The sequence below is a fragment of the Protopterus annectens genome, chromosome 7.part0 (genome assembly GCF_019279795.1).
Source record: "Protopterus annectens isolate FY-2018-M chromosome 7.part0, PAN1.0, whole genome shotgun sequence".
In the NCBI taxonomy this organism is placed as follows: Eukaryota; Metazoa; Chordata; order Ceratodontiformes; family Protopteridae; genus Protopterus; species Protopterus annectens.
In genome coordinates this window covers 178,435,031-178,458,857 of record NC_056739.1, presented here as the reverse complement: position 1 = coordinate 178,458,857, position 23,827 = coordinate 178,435,031, and the positions used below count along the sequence as shown (strand labels likewise).

The following is a 23,827-nucleotide window of genomic DNA, read 5'->3' as shown; positions in this document are numbered from 1 at the left end:
AGGAACAGAAGTTTCAGACTGGAACTGGGTAAAGATTGAGGGATATATCCTGGAAGATCAGCAAGGAGACCAGCTGAATGCGAAGGTGTCAAGGGATGAGATAAGGAAAGCCATATATGAGATGGTGAGGAATAATGGAGGGCTGGATGTGTTCCCCCTACGATTCTACAAATGGGTAGGGGAGAAAATGTGTAAGGTCCTAGAGGAGGAAAAAAGAGAAAATAGGACTGGGACAAAATATCTAAACCTATGAAGTCCGCCAGGATATAACCATGATGCCTAAAAGGGGAGGAGAAAGGCCTAGAACTTCCAGCTCCTCCTTTTCTTTAATTTTAATGTAGATGTCTAGATTTTGGCAGAAGTACTTGCAGGAGGACTTGATGAAGTACTGCCCAAAATAATGCAAGGAGAATAAAATGGCTTTATGAAGAGAAGTGCAGAAAAAAATAACTGGCGGGACTGCGGGAAGGTATGCACAGGGAGAAAAAGAAATTAGGGAAATATGGCATTGGCCTTTTTGACCTGCAAAAGGCCTTTGATGTGGTAAGGTGGGAAATTCAGTGGAAGACACTGCTGCAAAGTTAGATTAGGGAAAAGTTAACTTGATACAGGCCATATACCAGTATTCAGAAAGGGAAATACTCGACAATGGAGTATCTGAGGAGAGAGAAGGCTAGGGTTAGGGACCAGGCAGGGATGCCCACTCTCTGCAGTCCTGTTCATGCTTGTGATCAAGAGTTTGCAGTGAAAGTCTGGTATGATTTAGCGTGGTAGTAAGATAAGGAGAATGGGAGATTATGTGAGATAAGAGGCAGAGTTCCTCAAAGTAACTAGGTCTCTCTCTCCCTCTCCCAAAATAATTGGGAAGGTGAAGACCTAGAGGAAGTTGAGGGGGTGGAGTGAAGACTTGGACATTGCTGGGGGCAGCAAGGAGGAGAATGCTACCAATAATCCTTAATCTCTCTCTCTCCATGCTCCCAAACTAATTGGGAAGGTGAAGACATTGAGGGGGTGGAGTGAAGACATGGACATTGCTGGGGGCAGCAAGAAGGAGAGTGCTACCAATAATCCTTCACCTACTTTGCAAAATACAAATAGACCCATGGGGCAAAAAGCTGCAACAAATGCAAAATATGGAGGATCAGGGCAATAAAGGTGAGGGGAAAAAATGAGCAGGGAAACATTGGGAAGGATTAAAAAAAGGAGTTGGAGACTCCCACATATTACAACATATGCACTGAAATGCAGCATTAGGGAGTGGCTAGAAACAGATGGAGGATAAATGAAGTCTGTATGGGACAGGGACATCAAAGAAATGGCACTAAAAGAACTGAGCTGAAAGCAACATTTAAATTAAATTATGGGAACGGATGGGTAAGCAGCAGAGAAAGGAAAGAAAAGAAGAAACCTGGAAAAGAAGAGAAATAGCTCGAGGAAAATTTCTTATGCAGAGAAAAAGATGGCAAGGATTATTTAAAATAATGCAGGAGTTAATACAGAAGCACACAATACTAGAGACCCAGTGATGCAGCTACTTACTACTCATGAAAGGCCTGGAAAAAGAATACAGAATGGACTGTAGGAAATGGAAGAGGTTAGGGAAGCAAAGGATCAAATGAATCCTATGAAGCATTAAGGGAAAGAATGGACAAGAATAAGAGAATTGGAGAAGGGTGGAAGGATAGAAGGGGTTGTGGGATACTGGCCAAAGACAATTTGGGCAGTGAAGCACATGTAGGAATTTTAAGCCTGGGAATACTTCATAGAGGGTATCTAACCTCAACCTTGTGAGAATGGTAAAGGTAGGCTGAAAGAATGATAAGATTCTGGAGGTGTCAGGAAGAAGAGGCAGGCGTGATGCACATGTTCTGGGACTGTGGGTGGGCAGAAGTTGTCTGGAAGTACGCCCAGATGCTTTGGGGAGACATTTCAGAAGGAAGCAGAGCATCCATGGGAGTATATAGGACATAGACAGCATGTGGAAAACAAAATGAACATTGTCAGATTGCTGAGTACTAAAGTTGATTACCGTAATCACCCAAAACTGGAAGGGGACAAAAACAGTATGGGAGCAAGAATTAGTCAAGAGGTTCTTGGACACTGGGAGAATGAGATATAATGACTAGAATGAGGAAAGGCGGGGAGAAATGAAAAGACATTGAAAGGAGGTGATGTCCTACAAGAGTGAAAGTAGTACAAGGAGCAGGTAAACCCAAATGGAAACTGGAGGGGAGTAGCATGTAAGGATAGGTTAGGAAATTAAGCAACCAGCTATTGTGGACCGTACATGAATGTAGTATACAGTGTAGGATTTCTCAGATATAAACTCCACTTTTGGGGTGTGCCCAGTTGAAAGGATAAGAAAGAAGGCTTGTTGTGAACATATAAATGAAAATAGGGCAGCTGGTGTTTGTGATGAAGTGCACCATGCATGAGGACGGCACTGCAGAGGTGATATGAAAATGTGTTTTGTACAGTGAAGTTTAACTATAAAAAGTATGATTACAAAATCTAAAAATTATACAATTTTTTTCCTGTTTTAGACTACCCTTGTATTCACCAAATGGTTGATACATTAAGGTTTAAAGAGATGTTTGGGTTGTAAACTGTCAAGTATATTGAAACTGTATTTGCTTTGAAGTAGGGTTGTGCAGTTATGAATGTTTTTATATAAATGTCTGTACAGATCATTTGCTTTATAATGTTTGTGATTTTGGTGTGGAGGTGCTGAAGTCAAACATAGTGTCTTATGATTATTTTTGATGCTAATTGTTGTAGAACCTACATTTTTAGCTGAATTGCTAATGTCATTTAGCAGCACAGCATAGCTTAAGAACATGCCTTGAAGTACATGGGGTGGGGCATAAATGTATAGCAAGGGAAAGTGTGTACAGAGGTACATAAGGGGAGACTTGCATGCAGCACACACACATTATCTCATGAGTTATCTGCACTCCTGCATACAGTATCAGCAAGACACTTCCCTCATCTTGAATCTGTTCCAAGATAGTGGCTTCTACCCCACTTGTAGAGCTACTGGATTTTCCACTACCCCTATTTCAATATCTCTGTGTTTCTTTAACCTAGTTGCAAGGCTTCTTTTACTCTCTCCTGTATAGAACCTGTTACATGGACATTTAATTCCATATATTACTCCTTCACTCTTGACATCCGTAGGTCCCTTTTACTTGAAACCTCTTGCCATTTATTTTTTCAAAATTACTTGCTACATATTTGCAGCTTTTACATTTTCCACACGGAATCATTCCCTTTAACACTAACTTTCTTTATTTCTCTCTCTTCTGGGTAAACAGAATCTCCCACGCACTACAAAATCTCGAGTACTTCTGCCCCTTGTGTAAGATGTTTGTAATTGGATGTTCATCATTAAATCAAAATGTTTTATATTTTTCCAGTCTCCCCCAAAAATATCTTCTTCTATTTAATTTCTCTGAGAATAACAATTACTTGGTAACAAAATATAATATTTTTCTGATTCCTGACTTTCATTTTTTTATTCTTCAGTCTCTTTCTAGACCTATAACTTCCCCTTTTAATTTATTAATGCTTCCCTCAACTACTGTCCCCTCGTATCTCCTGTTCAAAAACATTTGTTTAGCTTTTTTTAACTCTTGCTGACAGTCTTCCTTATTACACAACCTCTTTATTCTCAAAAATGTGTGGAGAGGGTGACTGCTTTCTCCAAACAAAACATGATCATAGTGCTGATTTCCTATGTATCCTTGTTTGAATGAGACCATCCTCACTACCTTGTAGGGTTACATCTAGACAATTCACTACTTCACCTGTTTGTAAACCATCAAACTGAATGTTAAATCTAGTTTGATGTAAACTGGAGATGAACCCCTCTTCTTTGTTTTGTCCTCCTGTACATAATGAAAATTAAATCTATGTATCTATAGTAACTCACCACAAATTTCCTAAGAAAGATATGTTGTTGTGTGTCTTTCGGCTTTTTCCTGGTAAGGGGTCGCCACAGCAGAACTCCGGTCTGCTAATAATTGGAAGTAGATTTTTACTAAACGCCGAGGTACCAGCTCAATGCCCATCCTTCAACGAAGGCACACCCATTTATGCAGGCATGTCTTTCGAACGCTATCCAACTGCGGGGAGGATAAGCAGACTCCTTCCTAAAAAAGATTATATAATTATTAAAAGAAGGCTTTGGAAAAAATAATCCACTTTTATTTTAAAATATGGTACCCTTTATCCTGGTGGATTAAACAAGGAATGTGATTGGAAGTGTATGTTTTGATTAATCAAACAAATGTGAACATATAATTTTCTGTATGAATTGGTGTACTTAGTGAAAGAAGGGTAAGGTATATTCTGTAAAGGTGTAACAGTCTAGAGATTTACTGTTGCTTGACGTCTGTGTGAAATTTACTGTTGCTTTAATGGTTTTAAGTATTTGGAGTTTTATTAACATTTTTTGTATCTGGACTACTGGCAGTTTCCCTCCATGATTATTCGACAACTTTCTTGTTATTTGTGGTGGTATAACACGTTTTTTGTGTTGAATTTATTTTTTGGTGGCTCCCCTTTTGTTTTTATATCTAATCCATATCGTGCCTGTCTTGCACACAGGCTTACCTACAATGTTTCTGCCACTGACCAGGATGGAAATCTTAGAGCGGGGTTCATGCTTGCAACAGAGATCATCCTGTCCATTTAGAAGGCTTACAACAGAATATGGACATGGAGAATAGGCTGAAGAGGTGCTTCTAAGGAAACTGAACAATTGTAGTCCGATGCAATATGAGCCAAGTCAGAAAAACATTCCGGGCTGTAGAGGGTAATTCTGAGCAGTGATTTGAGATGGGAGTATGATTGGGTGACAAATCTGGGATGAGAATACATCTTCCTACAATGTGAGTGTTGGTGAAGGGAGAATGCTTTTATGCTGTGTGTTTCATGACAGTTTGTATATACTGTCACACAGGAGAGTTTGGTCAGAGTTTTATGTTCGACTCCATAGACTGCTTGTTTAAAAGTTGCTAGTCTGGTAACGTAGGACAGATATTTTTGTATTGGTGCAATTGTAGGAGGTTGCAATTGAAAGAATACAATATGATGTGATATGCTTTCCATCCGCAAGGTCAGAAGAGCAGTACTGAATCAATGCATTCTTCTGAAGTTGTTTTCTAGGGTTGTCTTCGGTGAATTTTGAATACAAGAGAGGCAAAAGATATTGTTGTATTCAAGAAGCTAACCAAATCTAGGAATTCTAGAAATCCGATAATTGTCAGGGTCTTTCTTGGCTGGTGCTTTTTTCTGAGCATGAGTAATGCAAGCTTTCTTTTTTTTTTCAGGCATGAGCCATCATTATGGGAGGATTTGACATGGCAGGACTGGAAGGTGTAATGGTGACAGCAATAAATTTGTGCTTGGAAATAGGATTAAGTAAGAATATTGCAATGTCCCCTATTCTGGAAACAAAGGAGGAGTCTTGCTGAGTGGGTATACTTGCAAAAAAACATTGACTGGAAAGAGGGAAGAAAAGTTAATTGTCTTGGGGGAGGTTGTGGCCTTTGTCATTTATTTAACATTTGTTTACTGGGAAGGTCTGATTTGGAACAAAGTCAAGCTTCAGCGGAGGTCCTGGGAGAAACTCTCCAGACACGTCTTTGAAATGTGGGAGGAAAATGGGAGCACCCAACAGAAACCCACATGAACATGGGGAGGAGATGCGTACTCTGCACAGAAAGCAGTCCAGCTGAGAATCAAATGGAGAACCTCTTGCTCTGAGGCTGCAACGCTACCACTGCACCTTCATATAATGAGCTTGTCTGGTAAGGGTTGAATAGCTTCTTAAGAGTTGAGCATAGTTTTCTAATATTGCACAGCATCTTAAAATGGTGCTTTACGCTTGTCGGGAAGTCCCCCCCCCCCTTTTTTTCCCCCTTATCTGGTACTTCCCAGATTCCATTTTTCACAGTGGAAGTATAACACATAAAGTAGTTCATGCGACTGTTTGGTGTACCTGAATGTGCCCTGTGTTTGGGGTGGGTGGGTGGGTTATCAGTCTGAAACAGCGTTATATTCGTATCTATGAGTAAGTGAGGCATTAGTACTTTTGGATATTAAAGGTTGTGATATTAAACATGTTATGGACACGGACACTGATGCAGAAGTGTTTGAGAGAAACTAGCCATTCAGTTACACAGCGAGTGCATAGTAGGAGGACTGGTAGCCTTCCGACAGGTCTGAAAGTTATTTGAAACCTGAGTTTTGTATGATTTATTTATACTCCTTTTGACTGAGTTAGTCCCACTAGGTAATGGCTTCTCTTTTCAGGGGTGCCCGTGTTGTCAGTGTCTCAATAAGGAGGAGGAAAGAGTTTGGAGATAAGGTTTTACATGCAAATATTTGCTGTATGAGATTAAGTGCTGTTTCTGGGCTTGGGTGACTGAAGAGATCATTTCTATGAATAAAGTCCTCATTTATGCATCTTGACTGTCATTATTAGTATAGAGGGAGGAGTTGTAATACCAGTTGAGAGTTTTTATAGAAATTTAGAAATATGAAGTCATGAGACATGTCACTTATCTCAACTTTCCAGACTTTCGCAGAATATCCAGATTTTTGCCTCATATTTTTGGTCTGTTCCTCATAAAATTTCAGTTTACTGGCAAATCATTGAGGACTTAAGTAAAAACATAATAAATATTTGACTTTCAAAACTTCCCGCCATTCAGAAACCTCAAACCTGTTAACTTTCTAAGTTTGTTTTTGGGCCTTTGTCCCCTGATTTATTTATGGCTTTGTCCTGATTTCTTCTAAGAAGTTGGGAGGTATGCTTACAAAGTTGCTGGGAGATGGCAAATGAGGATCATTGTTTACAGCACTCAAATTGTTGCAGTTTTCTGGTCATCTGTCTCTTGTAGAAGGATGGAGGAAGGAGATGAGAACCCTAGTTTATTAGTACTAGGGCAAAGGCATAGAATTTCAACCACAGCAATTATGAATTCATTTTTCCTGCGCGCAGATAGTAGTAGGGTTGGCATTGATGAAACCTAGCCAAAGTTGAGGTATTGTTTTTAAGAGATTTGAGTTAACTTTTAGTTGTGAAGATTAATTTGATGTGAGAGAATGAGATAGGAAACTTGTCACAGTGCTAGTCTGGGATTGAAACGAGATGAAAGGGCTGGTTAGGATAGGTTTCCTTGGTGGCAGACACTGTGTGAGGTGGCCAGGTAAGGGGACCGCCTCTTGCAAATTGCATAGAGTAGTGCTCCATTGTCACATACAGTTCCTGTAGCTGCCATCATAAACGAGCAGGAAATAGTGGGTAGATAGCCAGTCTTTTCATTCTGTATCCCATGCACATTGCATGAATATCTAAAGGCACTTGCCACTAGTTCACCTGCTGCATGTTATTGGAAGGTGGGAAGAAACCAAAATACCTTGCAAGCACAGGGATGATATGCAGACCGAGTGTACCCCAGCTGGGGGCCATACCAGAAAATTTCTTGCTGAGAGGTGACAGCAGTACTCACTGCCCGTAATACTGACTGCTAGATAAAATACATGTAAATGTGATACATTGCTACTGAACTCTTTATTTTGTGTACTGTGTGCATAATTTGAGTATTAAAAAAAACATGTAAAGCAGATAACAAGGAGGCTGATTTTTTGGGTAGACCATTTTTCCATTCATGTCCTGAGCAGTTGCTTCACAGAAACAAAAGTTTGCATGTATAGTTCACGGGTACTTTTAACTTTAAATGCAGTCTACATTTAAAAATAGTTGACCTTCAAATAAAGCCAGTGGCAACTAAATGAATCAACCTAAATACTGCTTACAAACTGTTGGAACAGCAAGACATAAGTGGTTTGCAAAATAACATAGCTGGCTAATTTACAGAAACATTCCAGTATTGCTCTTGGGTTGAAAAGAACAAGCCAGGTGAATTCAAAAACGTGGCTGACTATAGGTTAGATTTCTACTGTTATCTATTCCTAGACAGAACTACGAGAGAGGTCTGCTTCTGGTTGTTTGTTCTGCAGCATTCGTTTTAGAGCAAGAACACAAGGGTAGAAGGAGATAGGGGTGATCTGCAAATAGCATATCTGTCAAAAAGAAACTTTTCCCTAAAAACATGTTCACTACTCTTACTCTTACCATTGTGCCTAATCTGCAAGTTAGTTTCCTTCTTGGATGACTGGGAGGTGAACCTTTATAATTTAAGGACCTGTAGTTTTGATTTACTAAAAGTGCCTCTGCAAAAATCAGTTTATACTCCATATGGGCAGTTGGTACTGGTGTACCCAGAGCTATTGCATTTCGATGACCCCCTCCGGGGTGCCCAATTGTTTCTGGAAAGGGTTCATTAACTGAACCTATATTGGTGTACATTACTAAATATCTTACACCCCTTTTTAACAGCTGTGAGGGCTAGAATCCAGGACAACACTGAATTTCTAAATTTCATTGGCGATACACAATTGGATGTGGACTGGCTACTCTGCACTTTTAACATCTTTATTTACCAGTATCCCTCACTGGGCTGGTTTTATGGCCTTGGAATTTTGGTTGAATGAGCTAGCCCTCTATAGTCCTGGATTCAACACCTTCCTATTATGTTACATGTACTGACAAACAATGCCTTTTATTTCAGTGGCACTTATCTCCAGATTAAGGGTAAAGCTATTTGGGCTTCTTTTGCCCCCACTTATGCTGACCTATTCATGGGTTACTTTGAACACATCATGATTTATGATGATAATCATAACATTTTTATACAAGAAATTGATATTTGGAGGCATTTCTTGGATGACTGCTGGATGGTATGGAAGTCAGATATCGCATACTTGCAGGATTTTTTAGAGTATCTTAATGACAACAAATGGATCAATTTTACAGTTAATTATGACAAGAAATCTGTTTCCTTTTTGGATGTCATGGTAAATAAACACGCTGATGGTACTCAATTCCATTTATAGGAAACCCTTTCACTCTTAATTCCTTGTTACATGCATCCAGTTGTCATCCAAGACACATTATTAGAAACATTCCAAAATCTCAGAACATGCATATTCGACATATTTGTTCTAGGGAGGATGATTTATTACGTTATAATGCTGATCTTGCAACTAGACTTACTCAGAGGGTACTCTTCTACTCATTTATCAGTTAAGAATCAGGTTGATCAAATGCAGAGACATGAATTGCTGATGTATAACCAACAAAAACCTGATGCTGATAGCAAGATTAGGTTTACAACTACTTTTGGTAGAAACACCCAATGTTTGGTCTTGTACAGAGACATTGGGACATTTTACTAGCAGATGAACATCTTGGACAAATTTTGGGAGACAGGTGTGTATTTTCCTTCCGGAGAGGGATCACCTTGGGAGGTCACCTGAGTTTTTATAAACTTATTTCTCTACCCAATATTAAGTCCCAACATACTCTGGATGGTATTACTTTGATGGGGTGTTTCCCTTGTGGTCATTGTAGTTTTTGCAAACATGTAGTTAAACCAAGTAGTTTAGTAGTAAAAATACACCATGGGTCTTTCAAATTAAATTGTTGACCAATTGTAGTAGTGATTGGGTTGTTTATTTGGCCACTTGTAATTGCTCTGCCTTCTATATTAACCAATGAAGCTACGCATTTTAGAACATCTCGGTAATATGAGAAACAAAGTTATTACTAATGCTCTCTATAAACATACCCTTGTGCATAGTACTGCTTGTTTTCGTTTTACTATCATTGACAAAATAGATGGACACAAATGTATTAAAGCCAAATGCCATGAGATGCTAACTACAAGGGAAAAAGTTTGGATAATTGGGCTTGGTGGACTTTTTCCTTCAGGTCCAAATGAACATCTGTAGGATATTTTCTATGCTTCATGCATAATTTTTGCATATATATTTGTTGTAATATGATATGAAACTTTTCATATTCTATGTATCATTTTTACTTTTGTATGTATATTTGTTGTGATGTGTCATTTATTATTGGAGGGCATCTGTGTTTAAAAACTTCAGTAATTCTGGTGTATTTAATGAATTATTCATGAACTATTGTAAGTTATTGGCCAATTGGTGGTGCTCTAGTTATTTATAAGTGGGTGTTTCTTACTACTTTTTGACATTGAAAAAGGCTCTTTTGAGGCCGAAACTGGTCTGTCTATAATAAAAGTGGATTTTTTTCCCATTTGGTGTTGGCCGTCCTTTTGATTTACTGTGGTTGTTTGGGCCTTTGCACCTGCCATCCAGGTGAAGGTCTTCAGTTTGAGGTCTTGTATTTTTAGTAAACCATTCAACATGTGGCTTGAAAGTGAAGGGGGCTGTTTTGCAAATGTGTATGAACATTGTTTTATTAAAAATGTAGTTTTAGTTTTCTTTTACATTACTTTGGTCAGTCTGCAGGAGTCCTGATGATTATAGGGAATGTTAATTCTCCAGGAGTTCTACAGAACTTTTAATATGTTTTAAGGTAATCTGTGTGCACTGTGGCAAGAGCTGTCTTTCTGATGTAATTTTAAGATATATTTTGAATAGTGATTCAAAGGCTTGACATTTTCTTTCTTTAATGTGAGAGAGACAGCATGTATTGCTGATTTTTTTTTTTGGCTTGCATAGTGTCAAATGTTGGATACTCATAGTTTTAATATATGGATCTCTTAGTTCATTTCTGAAGGAACACCTTGTCCTTATTGCCATTTATTGTTTATTGCATTTGTTTACTGGGATAGTCCGACTGGCAGAAAGCTACCCTTTTTCAGCTTGGGCTGTGGGAGAAATGCTCAAAAAAATTACAATATTACATAACGAACACAAATGGATATACACGTAATTAGCAAATATTAATGATACTTGGTTTAAATTTTATATAAAAGGATTGTAAGAACTATGAAACAAAATTAATTTAGTAGAAGTAAAGGAGGGCATTCACTTAAGATGGGTGAGGAGGGGATTTTGGACCCGTAAATATGACGTAGTGCTTGTAAAGAGTAGGAGAAAGTACGGGGCAAGTCCACCAGTAACTATGACGTAGTGCTTGTAAAGAGTAGGAGAAAGTACGGGGCAAGTCATTTCTTGTCTGCTTTAAAAAGGTTGGTATTTACTGTGCTGCTTAGAGTGAGAGGGCATTCCAACTTTTGGTCAAGAATGAAGAGTGCAGAGTCACTAGCTGAGCTGTCTGCTTTTACAGCAGTTAATAAATTGTCAGTTGATCTCCGCTGTCTACTTGGGCTGTAAAGTTGAATACAGTAGGATGTTTGGATAATGAATGAGTTGGTGGAAAGTGACTAGTTGGGATAATGAGAATGTATAAGGTAACGCCTTAGTGCTATCTAACCACTGATTTTTTTTAATAAGTCCAGACTGTTATATGTCCTACTATAATATGTGTGGGGTGCTATTTTGTCATTTTACCACCTGTGGCCTATTTGAGAGGTAGATGGACAACTGAGATGGTGACATTTTTCATGTATTCTAGGCAGGCTAGTTTTTAAAGTCATTTCTGGTGAGATACCTTATCAAAAGCTTTGGATAAATGTAGGAAAAGTGCCAAGTGCAAGTTTCCAGTGTTTTTGATATGGTTAACAGAAACAAAGGAAAACTCTGTATATTATGAAAAGGATGGAAACCATGATGCATAGGGAAAAGGAAGCGGTAGTCTGTAAGAAAGCTAAGAAGCTGAGACTGGATGTACTTGTTCAGAATTGTTTTGAGCGGAGACAGTGCAGCTAGAAGCCTGAAGATTGAGATCTCCTTTGATTTTCAACTTTTATGGAAAGGAAGAATGTAGCACCTTTTTCTTCTGCCTTTAAAATGTACATAAAATTAAATGGGCATTGCTTAATAAAAACCTTGCTTAGACCAGAGTAGATTTGCATCTCTGCAGCCTGAGAAGAGTGCCACAAATTATAAAGCCGGATGCTCATGGGGGAATCTGGAAGGAATTAAAAAAAGCCAGAAATTTACATTTGCTTTACAATTATTTGCTGTAGGGCACTTTTTGGGAGAAGTTTTATCTCAGAAAAAAAAATTCTTCTCCCTTAATAATCATGCGATGCCTCACCTAGTCAGCTAGGATATGGGAGGTGTGTGGAAATGAATTATTCTACCTTTCATATATGCACGACAGGCCTCACTTATAGTAGGGAGAGTCGTAATAAAAATACAAGTTCGTTTTATAGTCATAAAGTTTAAAATTCCACTTTTACTGTTAAAAAATGCAAAGGCTGCAGAGTTTAGCATTCAGCTGAGTGTAGATCTCTTCCCTTTCCTTTCATTACAGGTGTCTACCAGCACACTACTGTGCCAGTGCAAAGGCACTTCTAATGTTTCGGATGTAGTCTTTCCCCCTACTATTCACTGTGCCCTTCACATCCAGTGTACTTTACCACACTTTCCAGTTAATGCCTTGCACACCCATTCTGATCTGCATTTCTCCTATTTAAGTGAAAAGAGGTGAGGTGAACTTGTCTTTTTTTGTGCAATGTTCTCTCTCCTCACCATTGTGGTAGCCTTTCTTTGTAACCTTTGCAGAAGTGTCCTTTCTGTCAGTGTAAGGCCACCAGAATTGTACTGTGTATTCTTGTTGTCTTGCAAGGATTGGATGGCTTCTTTCTTTCCCCCCAGTTATGCCACTCTATCCATGCTGACCTGACTTTACCCTTGCCACCCCCTCAAGCATTGAACCTGTTGATTCATATCTTTAGAAGTAATGGTACCTCCGACTCTGGGTTCTTGAAACTCCTCAACCCCATCATGTATTGTTGACCCCCCCCCCCCCCGTAGTTACATCACTATGTATTCAAGTTTTTGAAGGGAAGCTTCCACTTTTTTGGTCCATGATTCCAGTCTCTTAAGGTCCCTTAGCAGGCTAGCACTCTGTTGTGTATTCCCCCTAATCATTGGTATAATCTTCAAAGAGGCCAAGTTATTCTATCCATGTACCACCTTCTGTTGTTCAGTGGTTTCAAGGCTAGAGTGTGACCAGACATCGTGAGTTCATATACTAGTCCATTTCATTTATTTATTTCCAGTTTGATGACTGTGGCGGGTCCACTGGGCTCAGAGCCCGTTTTCAGTGGAGGCTCTGGGAGAAAAGCTCCAATAATGCACAGTACAAGCTCCATAATATGAAGTTCAGTACATAGTGGAAACAGAAACAAACTAAGCAAGTTTTACATAGCAAAAACTAAAGTTAAACAGCAGCTTGGAGAAGGACGTAAAGCATATTTACATGTTTAGTGGTTGAGAACAGTAGTACAAGGTTTAAATCATCTGAGAAGTAATGGTACCTCTGACTCTGGGTTCTTGAAACTCCAGAAACCCATCATGTATTGCCACCCCCCCCCTGTAGTTACATCACTATGCATTCAAGTTTTTGACAGTCATGCAGTGGATATGGATGTCCTCCTCTAGGGCTGGTAAACCACTGACAGCTACTTATTCCCACCCTCCACAGAGATATCTGCCAGCATGGATAGAATAACTTGGCCTCTTTGAAGATTATACCAAAGATTAGGGGGAATACACAACAGAGTGCTAGCCTGCTAAGGGACCTTAGGAGACTGGAATCTTGGACAAAAAGTGGAAGCTTCCCTTCAAAAACTTGAATACATAGTGATGTAACTACGGGGGGGGGGATAGGGGCAGCAATACATGATGGGTTTCAGGAGTTTCAAGAACCCAGAGTCTGAGGTACCATTCCTTCTCAGATGATACTAACATTAGCATGGATGAGTTCTTTATGCATAAATATTAGCATGAGTTAAATTAATACAGAGGTTTAAATCCTCCAGAGTGGTATAGAGGTAGCTTTAGCATGAAGGCAGTACATAGGTTTAATCAGTAGTGTGTAAGGAAGAACAAACTTTGTGTGTTGTAAAGTATTTATGCTGGCGGATATCTCTGTGGAGGGTGGGAATAAGTAGCTGTCAATGGTTTACCAGCCCTAGAGGATGACATCCACATCCATTGCATGACTGTCACCTAGCAGAGGTAGGATGTCGTAAAATATGTCAACTGAGATGTTCCTGCACAACCTGGTAGGTGCAGTAGCTGCATCAGTTTCTGTGCACAGTAGCAGGCATGAGATGACCTAGTGGTATTTAAGTCTAGATGCTTCCTCATTCTATGACAATAAAGTAACTCGGATGGAAGAAAAATGCAGAATCTTATGGTACCTCCCTACATGCAGAAAATGAGACTGGACATATAATTAACCCAATTATGCTTTAGCTGGCTGGCAAATGCTGTCACTATGATCTTAAAGAATTTTTCACCAAATCATGTGATTGTGGATGAGAGGGAGGTGGGGTTAGTAAATCTGACAAAGTTAACCCCTTTGTTTGTATCTCACAGGAAAACCTGCACAGCTGGAAATGTCTAACGGAGCACTTTACAGAGGAAAGGGCAAAGCCAGTTCATCAGAATACCTAATAATGTTATTCATCATGAACAATGTCTCTTACCTGTGGGTGTGTGAGGTAGTGAAAAGACTTAACCAGCAGTATCCCAACGTTACTGAGAGGTGTTTCTCAGTAATAGGCAAAGGCACCAAAATAGCATTAGTTCTGTCCCTTGTGTTGCTATCAAGTTGGAACTGCTCATGTGGAAATGGTGCCCTTTACATCTTTTGTAGTACTCTTCCAACAAAAGTTCGTAATAAGCCTCCTTTTTGTTCATTTTAAGCCTTGATTGTTTTGAAAAAGGACCACCATGTGCTGTGGTTAAGAGTACTAGATGAGAGAGCTCTGGGTCTACTAACTGCTTTATCCCATTTCCAGCTAACCCTCCCCCACACCAGGAATTCCCTGTCATTATAATAACCCTTTATCCCATTTCCAGCTAACCCTCCCCCACACCAGGAATTCCCTGTCATTATAATAACCCTTTATCCCAGTGTGCAAATTTTTTGTCTGCCCTTGAGAGTAAAAAGCTTCCTTGGGTACCTCCTGAAAGTTTGATTAGTTGAGATGTGAGGGTTGTGGCCATCATCACAGCTGTTTGCGATCCTCTCCAATTCTCCCTTCCATAGGAAGTGTAGTATCGTTTGACAGCTAGAGCTCAGATTTAAATTTAGCACTGCCAAATATTACTTCTCTTGAAGTAGCTATTTCTGAAGAAATCAATATCTTTTAATACTTGTGACTCAAGATTGTTTTACTGTATTAGGTGGTCTTTTAGCCTACAAGATACACACCTACTGTAGATCAATGTATATGTATCTGTCTTTAAGAAGCTATCTGAGGGCTTGTACAAGTGTATAAATACTGAGCACGTGCAAGCCTGACTGCCTGCCATTTTGTAGTAAGCTGTTGAGATGTAAATATGTATGTCTGTAAGGTCTGCCTGTTAATCAGTTTGTTTATATTTTATGATGCTGCTATCCATCCTGATGTTTCTATGTAATAAAGCATCTAAATGAACTACCCTGCCTGTTGGCCATCTATGTTGGAGAGGGACAAGCGACATGGTGTCAGAAGTGGCATGTCTGAAAGGACATGGTGTCAGAAAGGCATAGCTACGATTACTTTGTTACCAGAAGAAGTTCCAGTTTCTGCAATGCAAGTCCAAGAGGCACCCAGTTGGTATTGGAGGAATATGTAGGAGTGGATCATCTCTACTGCACACATAATTCGCAAAACAGGTCCGAAACTAATATTTCATATTTGAAAACTTGCTGAGAATTTCTTTACGAAATATGAAACAAAGCATGCAGAATGCTCTAAATGATATTTCAATTAAACCGATGTGTCCGATATTGATAAAAATATGAATTACTATAGAAATTGTTTGAAATTAAGTCCGAATTCCATAAAATGAACAAAATAAAAGGTAATGACTGCATTTTTGCTATGCATGTATTTTTTGTATTAAAGATATCCAAGTTATCAGAAGTGTATGAAGTGTCCATGTTTGTGCAGTATTACAGTAAAGTTATTTCACACGATATATCCATTACAGAGCATATTATACAAAGTAAAGCATTTTGAAAAGCTTCTTGTGCATTTGAATGTTACAAGCTGCTTTGTGTGCTTGTTTGTACATAATTACAAGGGCCATATTTTAAGTTTATGCATACTTTGTTTGCATTACAGATGGATTTTGAAAACCCATTGCGCTTCTGTTTGACAATAATATTGCAGAGAACTGAAGAATGTTTGAGCAAGAGTACGACATTTCATATAGGCTGCATTTTCTGATAAAGATAACCGTACAAAGGCATTTATTCTGCTTAATTTACTGGGTTATAAGCCACTGAAAGGGAGTGTTCATTCTGTATGCACCTGCTGTTTTTGCAGGAGATTGGGAAAACATCATATTGTTGTAACAGCTTAGTCTAGGGAGGACCCCGAGTGCTTAAAACATAAATTTAACCCCCAGATAAGCATTACAGGGAAAGGCACTTTTTTACACAAGGGATTAAAAGCCTGGTGAAACTTTTGAAGCATATATAATGGACTTGAGAAACGAGGCTAAAACGTGCAGCATTTTTTTAAGGGATGTGTTGATTAGAACCACATGCAAGTCTGTCTTAAAGAGGAGGGGATGCTGAGAGAGAGATTTTGCTTCGTGACAGTGATTTAACTTTAAATAATGCCATTGAGAGTTGTCAGATATGAGCTCACAGAAAGACACACAGACATGCCTACAAATGAGAAATCCATGCTTCCAGTAACTTCTAGAGCTCATGTTGATAGTATGCAGCATGTGGTTAAAAGAAACAGGCCCACGCACATGACTGTAACTGTAGCCTCTGCAGCACTTACTGGTAAACCCCAGAGCTTTCCAGTAAGTTCCAGAGTTTGCACAGTCTCAGTGAAGTATGAGTGAGTCAGCAAACTCAAAGCATAGGCCCCAACCTAGTTTCATCGACAGCTGTCATAATTGTGGTAGAAATCATGAATCTAAAAGGGAAAACTGTTTTTAGCTTTTGGGGAGCAATGCCACAAGGTTTTGTAAATCAAAGGGTACACATTATTTTATTAAAATGGAACATTCAAAGAAATGAGTTGATCTGTTAGAAAACCGTAAAACATACTTTTTATGTTGATGATGTCAGTGCTTAATGAAGCAGACAATGCAATAGATTTAAGGGCAAGGAATGATGTATTTTGTACGGTTAGGATCAATGGAAGACCCATAGTGATCAAAGTTGACACACGTTCCAAATGCAATGTTATGTCAGCAGAAACATTTGCTGGAGTATGTGCTGTGAAAGGCTTGATTTGGTGAAGTGTGCAAAACTTGTTCCTTATGGTGGTGAAGAAATTCAAACTGAAGGCTTCAGTAGTGTTTTCCTGTTACTCTGCTGGGAGAAGTTTTATGAATTATTTTATTTTATGTGGTCACGAGCATGTCCAGTCATTATTAGGGCTTGGGGAAGTTTTGAAAATGGGACCCTTTCGTTTAATGAGGAAGTCCATCATGTTAGCGTGAAAGACCACTAATTTCGCTCAACACATTTTTTTCTACTTATGCTGGTCTTTTCAAAGACATACCAGGTAAGCTTCCAGTTATGTACTCTCTGAAGTTAGACCCAGATGTCAGTCCAGTTATCAGGCCAGCCTGGAAGGTTCCAGTAACTATGCAGAACAGAGTCATAGCAAAGCTAGATAAAATGGTGCAGCAAGGTGTGATTTGTCCAGTAAATGATCCAATGGAGTGGATATGTTCCATGGTGGTAGCTCATAAGAAAAGCTCAGATGACATCAGAATATGTATTGATCCACGAGATTTGAACGACACTAAAAAGACCTAATCATCCAATGCGTACAGTCCAAGAAGTTGCTGCTCTTATGGAGTAGAGTTTAGATGGAATTGGAAACATTTGATGCCGGTGTCTGAGCTTATACCACAGCACATAGTCTGTGAGAGAGACTGTCTCAGAGTGAGTTGTCCAATGTTCAGTTCCAGAGAATATTACCATTCCTGTGATGAATCCATAATTCCCTGATGTGAATTGTTCACCAAAGACTGCCCCTGATTATGTTTCAAGATCCAGTCACATCTCCCGAACATGTTCTAGATGCACGGCAACATGGACGTGAACATTGTATTTGTTTCTAATATCTATAGTATTGCATGTCTAACTCCGATGTTGTTTTCAATTAAGGGAAATCTTTTTTAAGAAGGAGAAAGCAGACCACTGTGTGTGTGTGTGTGTGTGTGTGTGTGTGTGTGTGTGTGTGTGTGTGTGTGTGTGTGTGTGTGTATCTTTAAGAAGCTATCAGGGCTTGCACAAGTGTATAAATACTGAACACATGTGAGTCTGACTGCCATTTTTGTAGTAAGCTGTTGAGTTGTAAGCATATATGTCTGTCTGGTAGTTCGTTTATATTTTATGATGCTGCTATCCATCCTAAACAAACTACACCACCTGTTGGTCATCTATGTTTGAGAGGGACGAGCAACACTTGCCATTCTTTATGGCGCTCTGCATGTCCATTAGACCAGACCTTGACTGCACCTGCTATCTTAATTGAAACCAGTATGCGAGCGCATTTTTTTTTTTTCCTTCTCAGACGTTCATCAGCCACTTAAGAGGATGACTGTCTGAAAGAGGCCATCATTAAGGCAGAATAATGTGGCAAGACTGCTATATTTGGGATTGTGCAGACACTGCAATATAGAAGTAGCTGAGAAGCATTGGAAACCATAAACTGCAAAGTGTTATTGAGAGTGAAGTTCTGATCCCATGGGATCATGATGCAAGAAAACCCAAGTAATCAAATAAAAAATTATGCTGATACAGCTGATATGGTTCTGTGTGGTGTGAACTAATCACTCAAATACAGAAGTCTAATCTGAATTAATTCCATAAATACACAACTCAAACCATTCTGTTCTTAATTACTAAGTGCAGTTACCCAATTGTCAAGGCTATGGAGCCAGTGTTTATTCATAGTCCACCATAGCCTCTTGTATATGAGGATAACTCCCTTCCTCCTTGGCAGATTTGGCACAATCGGCTACATACAACCCTGCCTAGCTACTAACAAGATGGACAGCACACGGAGCTCATTTGGGATGCATGTTGAATTTGAGCTCTGAGTTAAAGGGTTAAGAATGCAACATGTTTGCCTTGCAAGGTCAAAGGCATCAATATTAAGCTAAACTTCCATGTTTAATATTGCAACTTTTAGTGCATATATTAGTGTTGTAATACAATTATTTAAAAAGGAAAAAATGAAAAATAGTGTTGGTAAAGGAGCATATGATATTCTGAAGAATTTCACATCAAACCGTAAGTATTGTTGCACCTAATAAGCAGAGAAAAAAGGGTGATGGAGAAGCTGCAACGTAGGAAGTCCCATCACCACAAGCCGATGGAAAAGCTTGTGGTATGATGAAGGAAGATGGATAGTTTGATCCTTGTCTGCTTGCATTTTTGTACATTTTAGTAGACTAATATAGACTTGATTCTTGCTGCATCCAGAGTCATTTCACCTCATTAATGCTTTGCGATTGTATGTAAAAGGTTCACCTGCATATAATGGACACTTGTGCCTAAAATCTCATCTTAACTTTTCCTTTCATTTCAAAATAGGAATGGAGTAACTAGCTATAACACAATACAACATTTCATTTTCTTTCTTTTAGCACTGAAACACTGAATGCAAGAAGACGCAGTTTTCTGAAGAATGCACTGGTCAGCGGTGCCACGGTGTGAAGCAGATACCTCAGTTTCTCCTGATGTAATTGTATATATTCCAGCCCATGCTAAAGTGCATCATCTTCCAGTTCAGACTTTGCCTCCTGCACTTCTTAAACGATTAGGTGAGCAGCCACAGAGCAGTAGTGCACCAGTTACAGTGGCTCCAAGCTTAGTGCCAACTGTTGTTTACATTTCTCCTGTGCAGGCTAATGGAACTGGGGTGTTGAGCTTTCATGCTGCCCATAGGCAGTCAGGTGGTGTGGCTCCTGTTGGTAAACAACAGACTACTGAAGTTAAGAACAGACCATCTCTCCTATCTGAGAGCAAAATTCTTACCAGAAATCAACTTCTGAAGAAAATTACTTTAAGCAGGTTGTGCATCAAAACCTCAAACCATGCTGCTTTTGCGTATCTGAAGAACCTGGACAAGGAAAATGTGCCATCTAAGCCAGTTAGCTGCAGTAGTGAGTCCTTGGCTAGCAAAACACATTCCATTGCCTCATTGAAGGAGGATGCCCTTGTTCTTCACCGAGGGAAAGTATACTTGTTCATTTTCCAGAAACAAAAACTCCCAACTGGTGAATGCCCCGATGCAGCAAGCAGGACAATTTCTCAAGAAGTTTCTTCAGGCGTTACAGCACCTAATCTTGTTCCAAATGATAGTACAGCTGAAGTTAATGATGAGCATTACACTGCAAAGCCCTCCAGTGATCTAAGAAAGGTAATCTTATGTCCCTTGCAAATTTATCATTTGTTATACGGTGTACTGATTTATTTATTTATTTGCATACTGTTAGTGCAGTTTCTTGTTGTGCAGGAAGTGATTTTACTTTCCATGGGTTTGAAAATAATTGCTTTACATCCTAACAATTTACTTGTGTTCTGTTTAATTTTATGAAATGATAAAATTTGAGCAAGGTGTAGCTGTATGAAATTTATGCAAAGACTGAATTTTCTTATATGGTTGTAGTAGCCCCTCCAAGTTTTGCATACAGCTTGAGAGTTTGTATTTGCTCTCCTTTATGCCTTTTTTTTCACTTGAGGTATAGTTTACCCTTGATATTACTTGGCAAAATAATTTGGGGTATGGAAATTTCACTTGGTTTTAAATGCTGTTTATTTCTTTCCTTCAGGTTTTGTTAAAACACGGAGCCTCATTGAGTCAGTGGCCTTTTAATGGAAGACCTAGGTGAAACATTGAATCCAATGGTAGGATATTATATAGCCTCCATTAGAATTAGAGAAAAGGAACACTATAACCAGATTCAAATGTGTTACAGTAATTCCACCTAGAGAGTGGCCATAAAGCAAATAACAGTCCAAAGTATTAAGAACAGTAGTGTATTAAAAGGGGCCCTACTTTGTTCCATGGGGAAAAAGATGCATTCTAGCAATATTATAAGGGAAGGACCTGAATACAGATTTTTCTAGAAGCTGTATTGCATACACACTACAGTGCAAGTGACCTGAGGTGTCTCAGCAGCCAATAAACTGGAGGATCAACTTTCTGTTCCACTTTAGTGCTGTATTGCCATTGTGGTCTCTGCAGGAGGCCAGAGACTGAACAGGTAGTATTTCCACTCCAATACCTGTGTGCATGCCTACCCCTTTGCTGTAATAGACTTGTGAGGAGAAGTGGCAAGAATTAAGTGTTAGTTTTTGATGGCTGCCTGAATAACTGCCATACCTTGAACTTCCATTAGTGGCTCATGGGATGTCCAGCTGTAAAGAGGGAGAACAGTCTCAGAAAATTTGTAGCAAAAACTTTTTGCAGTACTTCTGCTGAAGATAAGCCCTATATCCCTTCCCTGTGTGTGTGTGTGTGTGTGTGTGTGTGTGTGGCATACCTCTCAACCTGGAATCCTCAAAAATCTGGACAAAGGCCCATGAAAAGGAGATATAATTGTCCAAAAATCTGAATGCTGATAAACATACATTTTGCAAGCATAATTATCTAACTCTGCCCACTCCAAAAGAATTGTGAGATACCAATATTTGACCTGCACAAGGATCTTTAACAGGTAAAGCAAACTCTGAATATGGTCACCTACGCTTTTTTCATGTATTCAACAGGTCAGTTATGTTTTCCTCCTCCTCCTCCTTTGCAAGAACAAATGGCATACCCAGGCACTTGCAGTGTCAAGTGTTGCAGCAACAAATTTACTCCAGTATAATAAATTGGTGGAGCAGTTAGTGTTGTCGCCTCACAACAAGAGGTTCTCCCCTTCGATTCTTGGCTGGAGTGCCTTCTTTGTAGAGTCTGCATGTCCTCCCCACAGTCGAGTAACATTTAAAGACATGCAGGTAGGTGCATACATGAATGGGTGTGCCTTCTTTGAAGGTTGAGCATCGGGATGGCAACTCAGCACCATAAAAATCCACTGCCAATCATTAGCAGACCGAGTTCCGCTATGGTGACACCTAACCGGGAAAAGCTGAAAGACTTTTTATAACAAATTGTAAGCCAAGCTACCCCGACTCATAATCCAATATGGTCAGGAAACAAAAAAATAACCATTTTGGTATAATGTTGGCATGATAAAACAGAAAGGGAAACCAAGCCCCATCAACAAGGTTTACCTACATTAAACCGCAGAAATGTGGAAGTTGCATAAGAAGCTTGAAGCAGAATATAAATTACGTTTAGCTTTAGATTCTAATTTTAGTATTAAATCTTTGTTTTCCTTCTTCAGATTAAGAATACAGCTATGCTCTGAATTTATGCAAAATGGTATTGCTCACGCCAACAATGAAGATATTTCTAATTTATTTTAGATACTTTTAGTATAAACTTCATCGCTAAAGTAGTCATTGAAGGTCCACCAAAGTCCCTTCCTACTCCACGGTTTGTATGGAACATGGCTGCATTCTGGGCACCAACAACATACATGCCTTTTAAATCAGAACTCCAAATGTTCCTTCTCTGAACTATTCTTAAAATTAATCGGCACAAGCATAGCCACAGGATATGTTCCTGAGTTAGGGGGCCTGCCACTCCTCAAAGGGGGTCCCATGCTTGATCCTGGGAACTACAGATCTATCAGCCTAACAAGACTTCTTTTTAATTGTCTGTGTCTATGTCTGTTGCTCTAAACTTGCAAAAGTATGGTTTGTCAGAGATATGCCTATTTAATTTAAAGAAAGATGCTAAAGCAGTATATTGCAGCCAGCACAGTTCATTCACCATGCCTAAATTTGACCAAGGTTATTGAGAATATCCATTAAGTAAATGGAAAAATAAGCTTAAAGGAATAACTTTACACTGCAATGATGTAAGATGTATAGCAAACTGGATGATAGAACACACATAGTATAAGTAGCAGGAGCCACCTCAAATCAACAAAATAAAGGAATTAGCATTCCTTGGGGCTCAATATGGAGACATGCACACAGACGTTTTTGTTCAACTTTTACTTCTCAGCTTTCCAAACCCAGACTTATTGTATGTGAATTTGCTATGAATGCCATTTGCTTTACCTGTGATACTCTATTACTGCTGTAAGGGCTTAAACGTAGAGAATAGTAGTTTTAGAAATGGGCCTTGATGCAAACAAGTTGTAGCACTGACACCTTTGGTAAAGATAACTTGATGGGCTCTTACACAGTATAGACAGCATCCCACTCAAGACTGATGCAGTCATAAAAGTTATGAGCACCTTCATGGGCTGCTGCTGCTGTTTGACAACCTTGTAGCAATAGTTGTCTAGAAATTCTGTCTTGACCAAATAGTAATGGAAGTTGTCTCATCCAGGTAAAAAGAAACTAACATTTCTCTCTGTTCTGTCGTAATTTCACCAATAATAGAATATAATGCCCTTCTGGTATTTATTTATCAATACTGATCACACACTTATTTTATTTTATATTTAGCAAAAAAAAAAAAAACTACTTCCGCGATGGTGCAGCGGTAGTGTTGTTGCTTCACAGCAAGAGTTTCTCCAGTTTGATTCACAGCTTGGGTTGGGAGTGCCTTTTGTGTGGAGTCTGCATGTCCTCCCCGTGTTTGAAAGACATGCATTGAATGGGAGTGCCTTCGTTAAAGGTTGGGTGTTTGGCTGGCAACTCGAAACCATAAAAAAACAACTGCCAGTCCTTAGTGGACCGGAGCTCCACTGTGGTGAGCCCTAACTGGGAAAGGACGAACGACAAACAACATTTAGCAAAAGAAAAATA

The 23,827-nt window shown here is 39.2% G+C and overlaps 1 protein-coding gene across 1 annotated transcript in view; it reads left to right on the top strand.

The window, feature by feature from the left end:
* LOC122806334 (ligand-dependent nuclear receptor-interacting factor 1-like) overlaps nucleotides 1-20,375 on the top strand; it is a gene marked incomplete at its 3' end in the record, with an annotated part of 35,989 nt that extends 15,614 nt beyond the window's left edge. The window contains 1 exon segment of the mRNA XM_044076659.1: nucleotides 19,600-20,375. Within this exon segment, the coding sequence (XP_043932594.1) occupies nucleotides 19,641-20,375 (735 nt within the window).
* Between the last annotated feature and the right edge of the window lie 3,452 nt (nucleotides 20,376-23,827).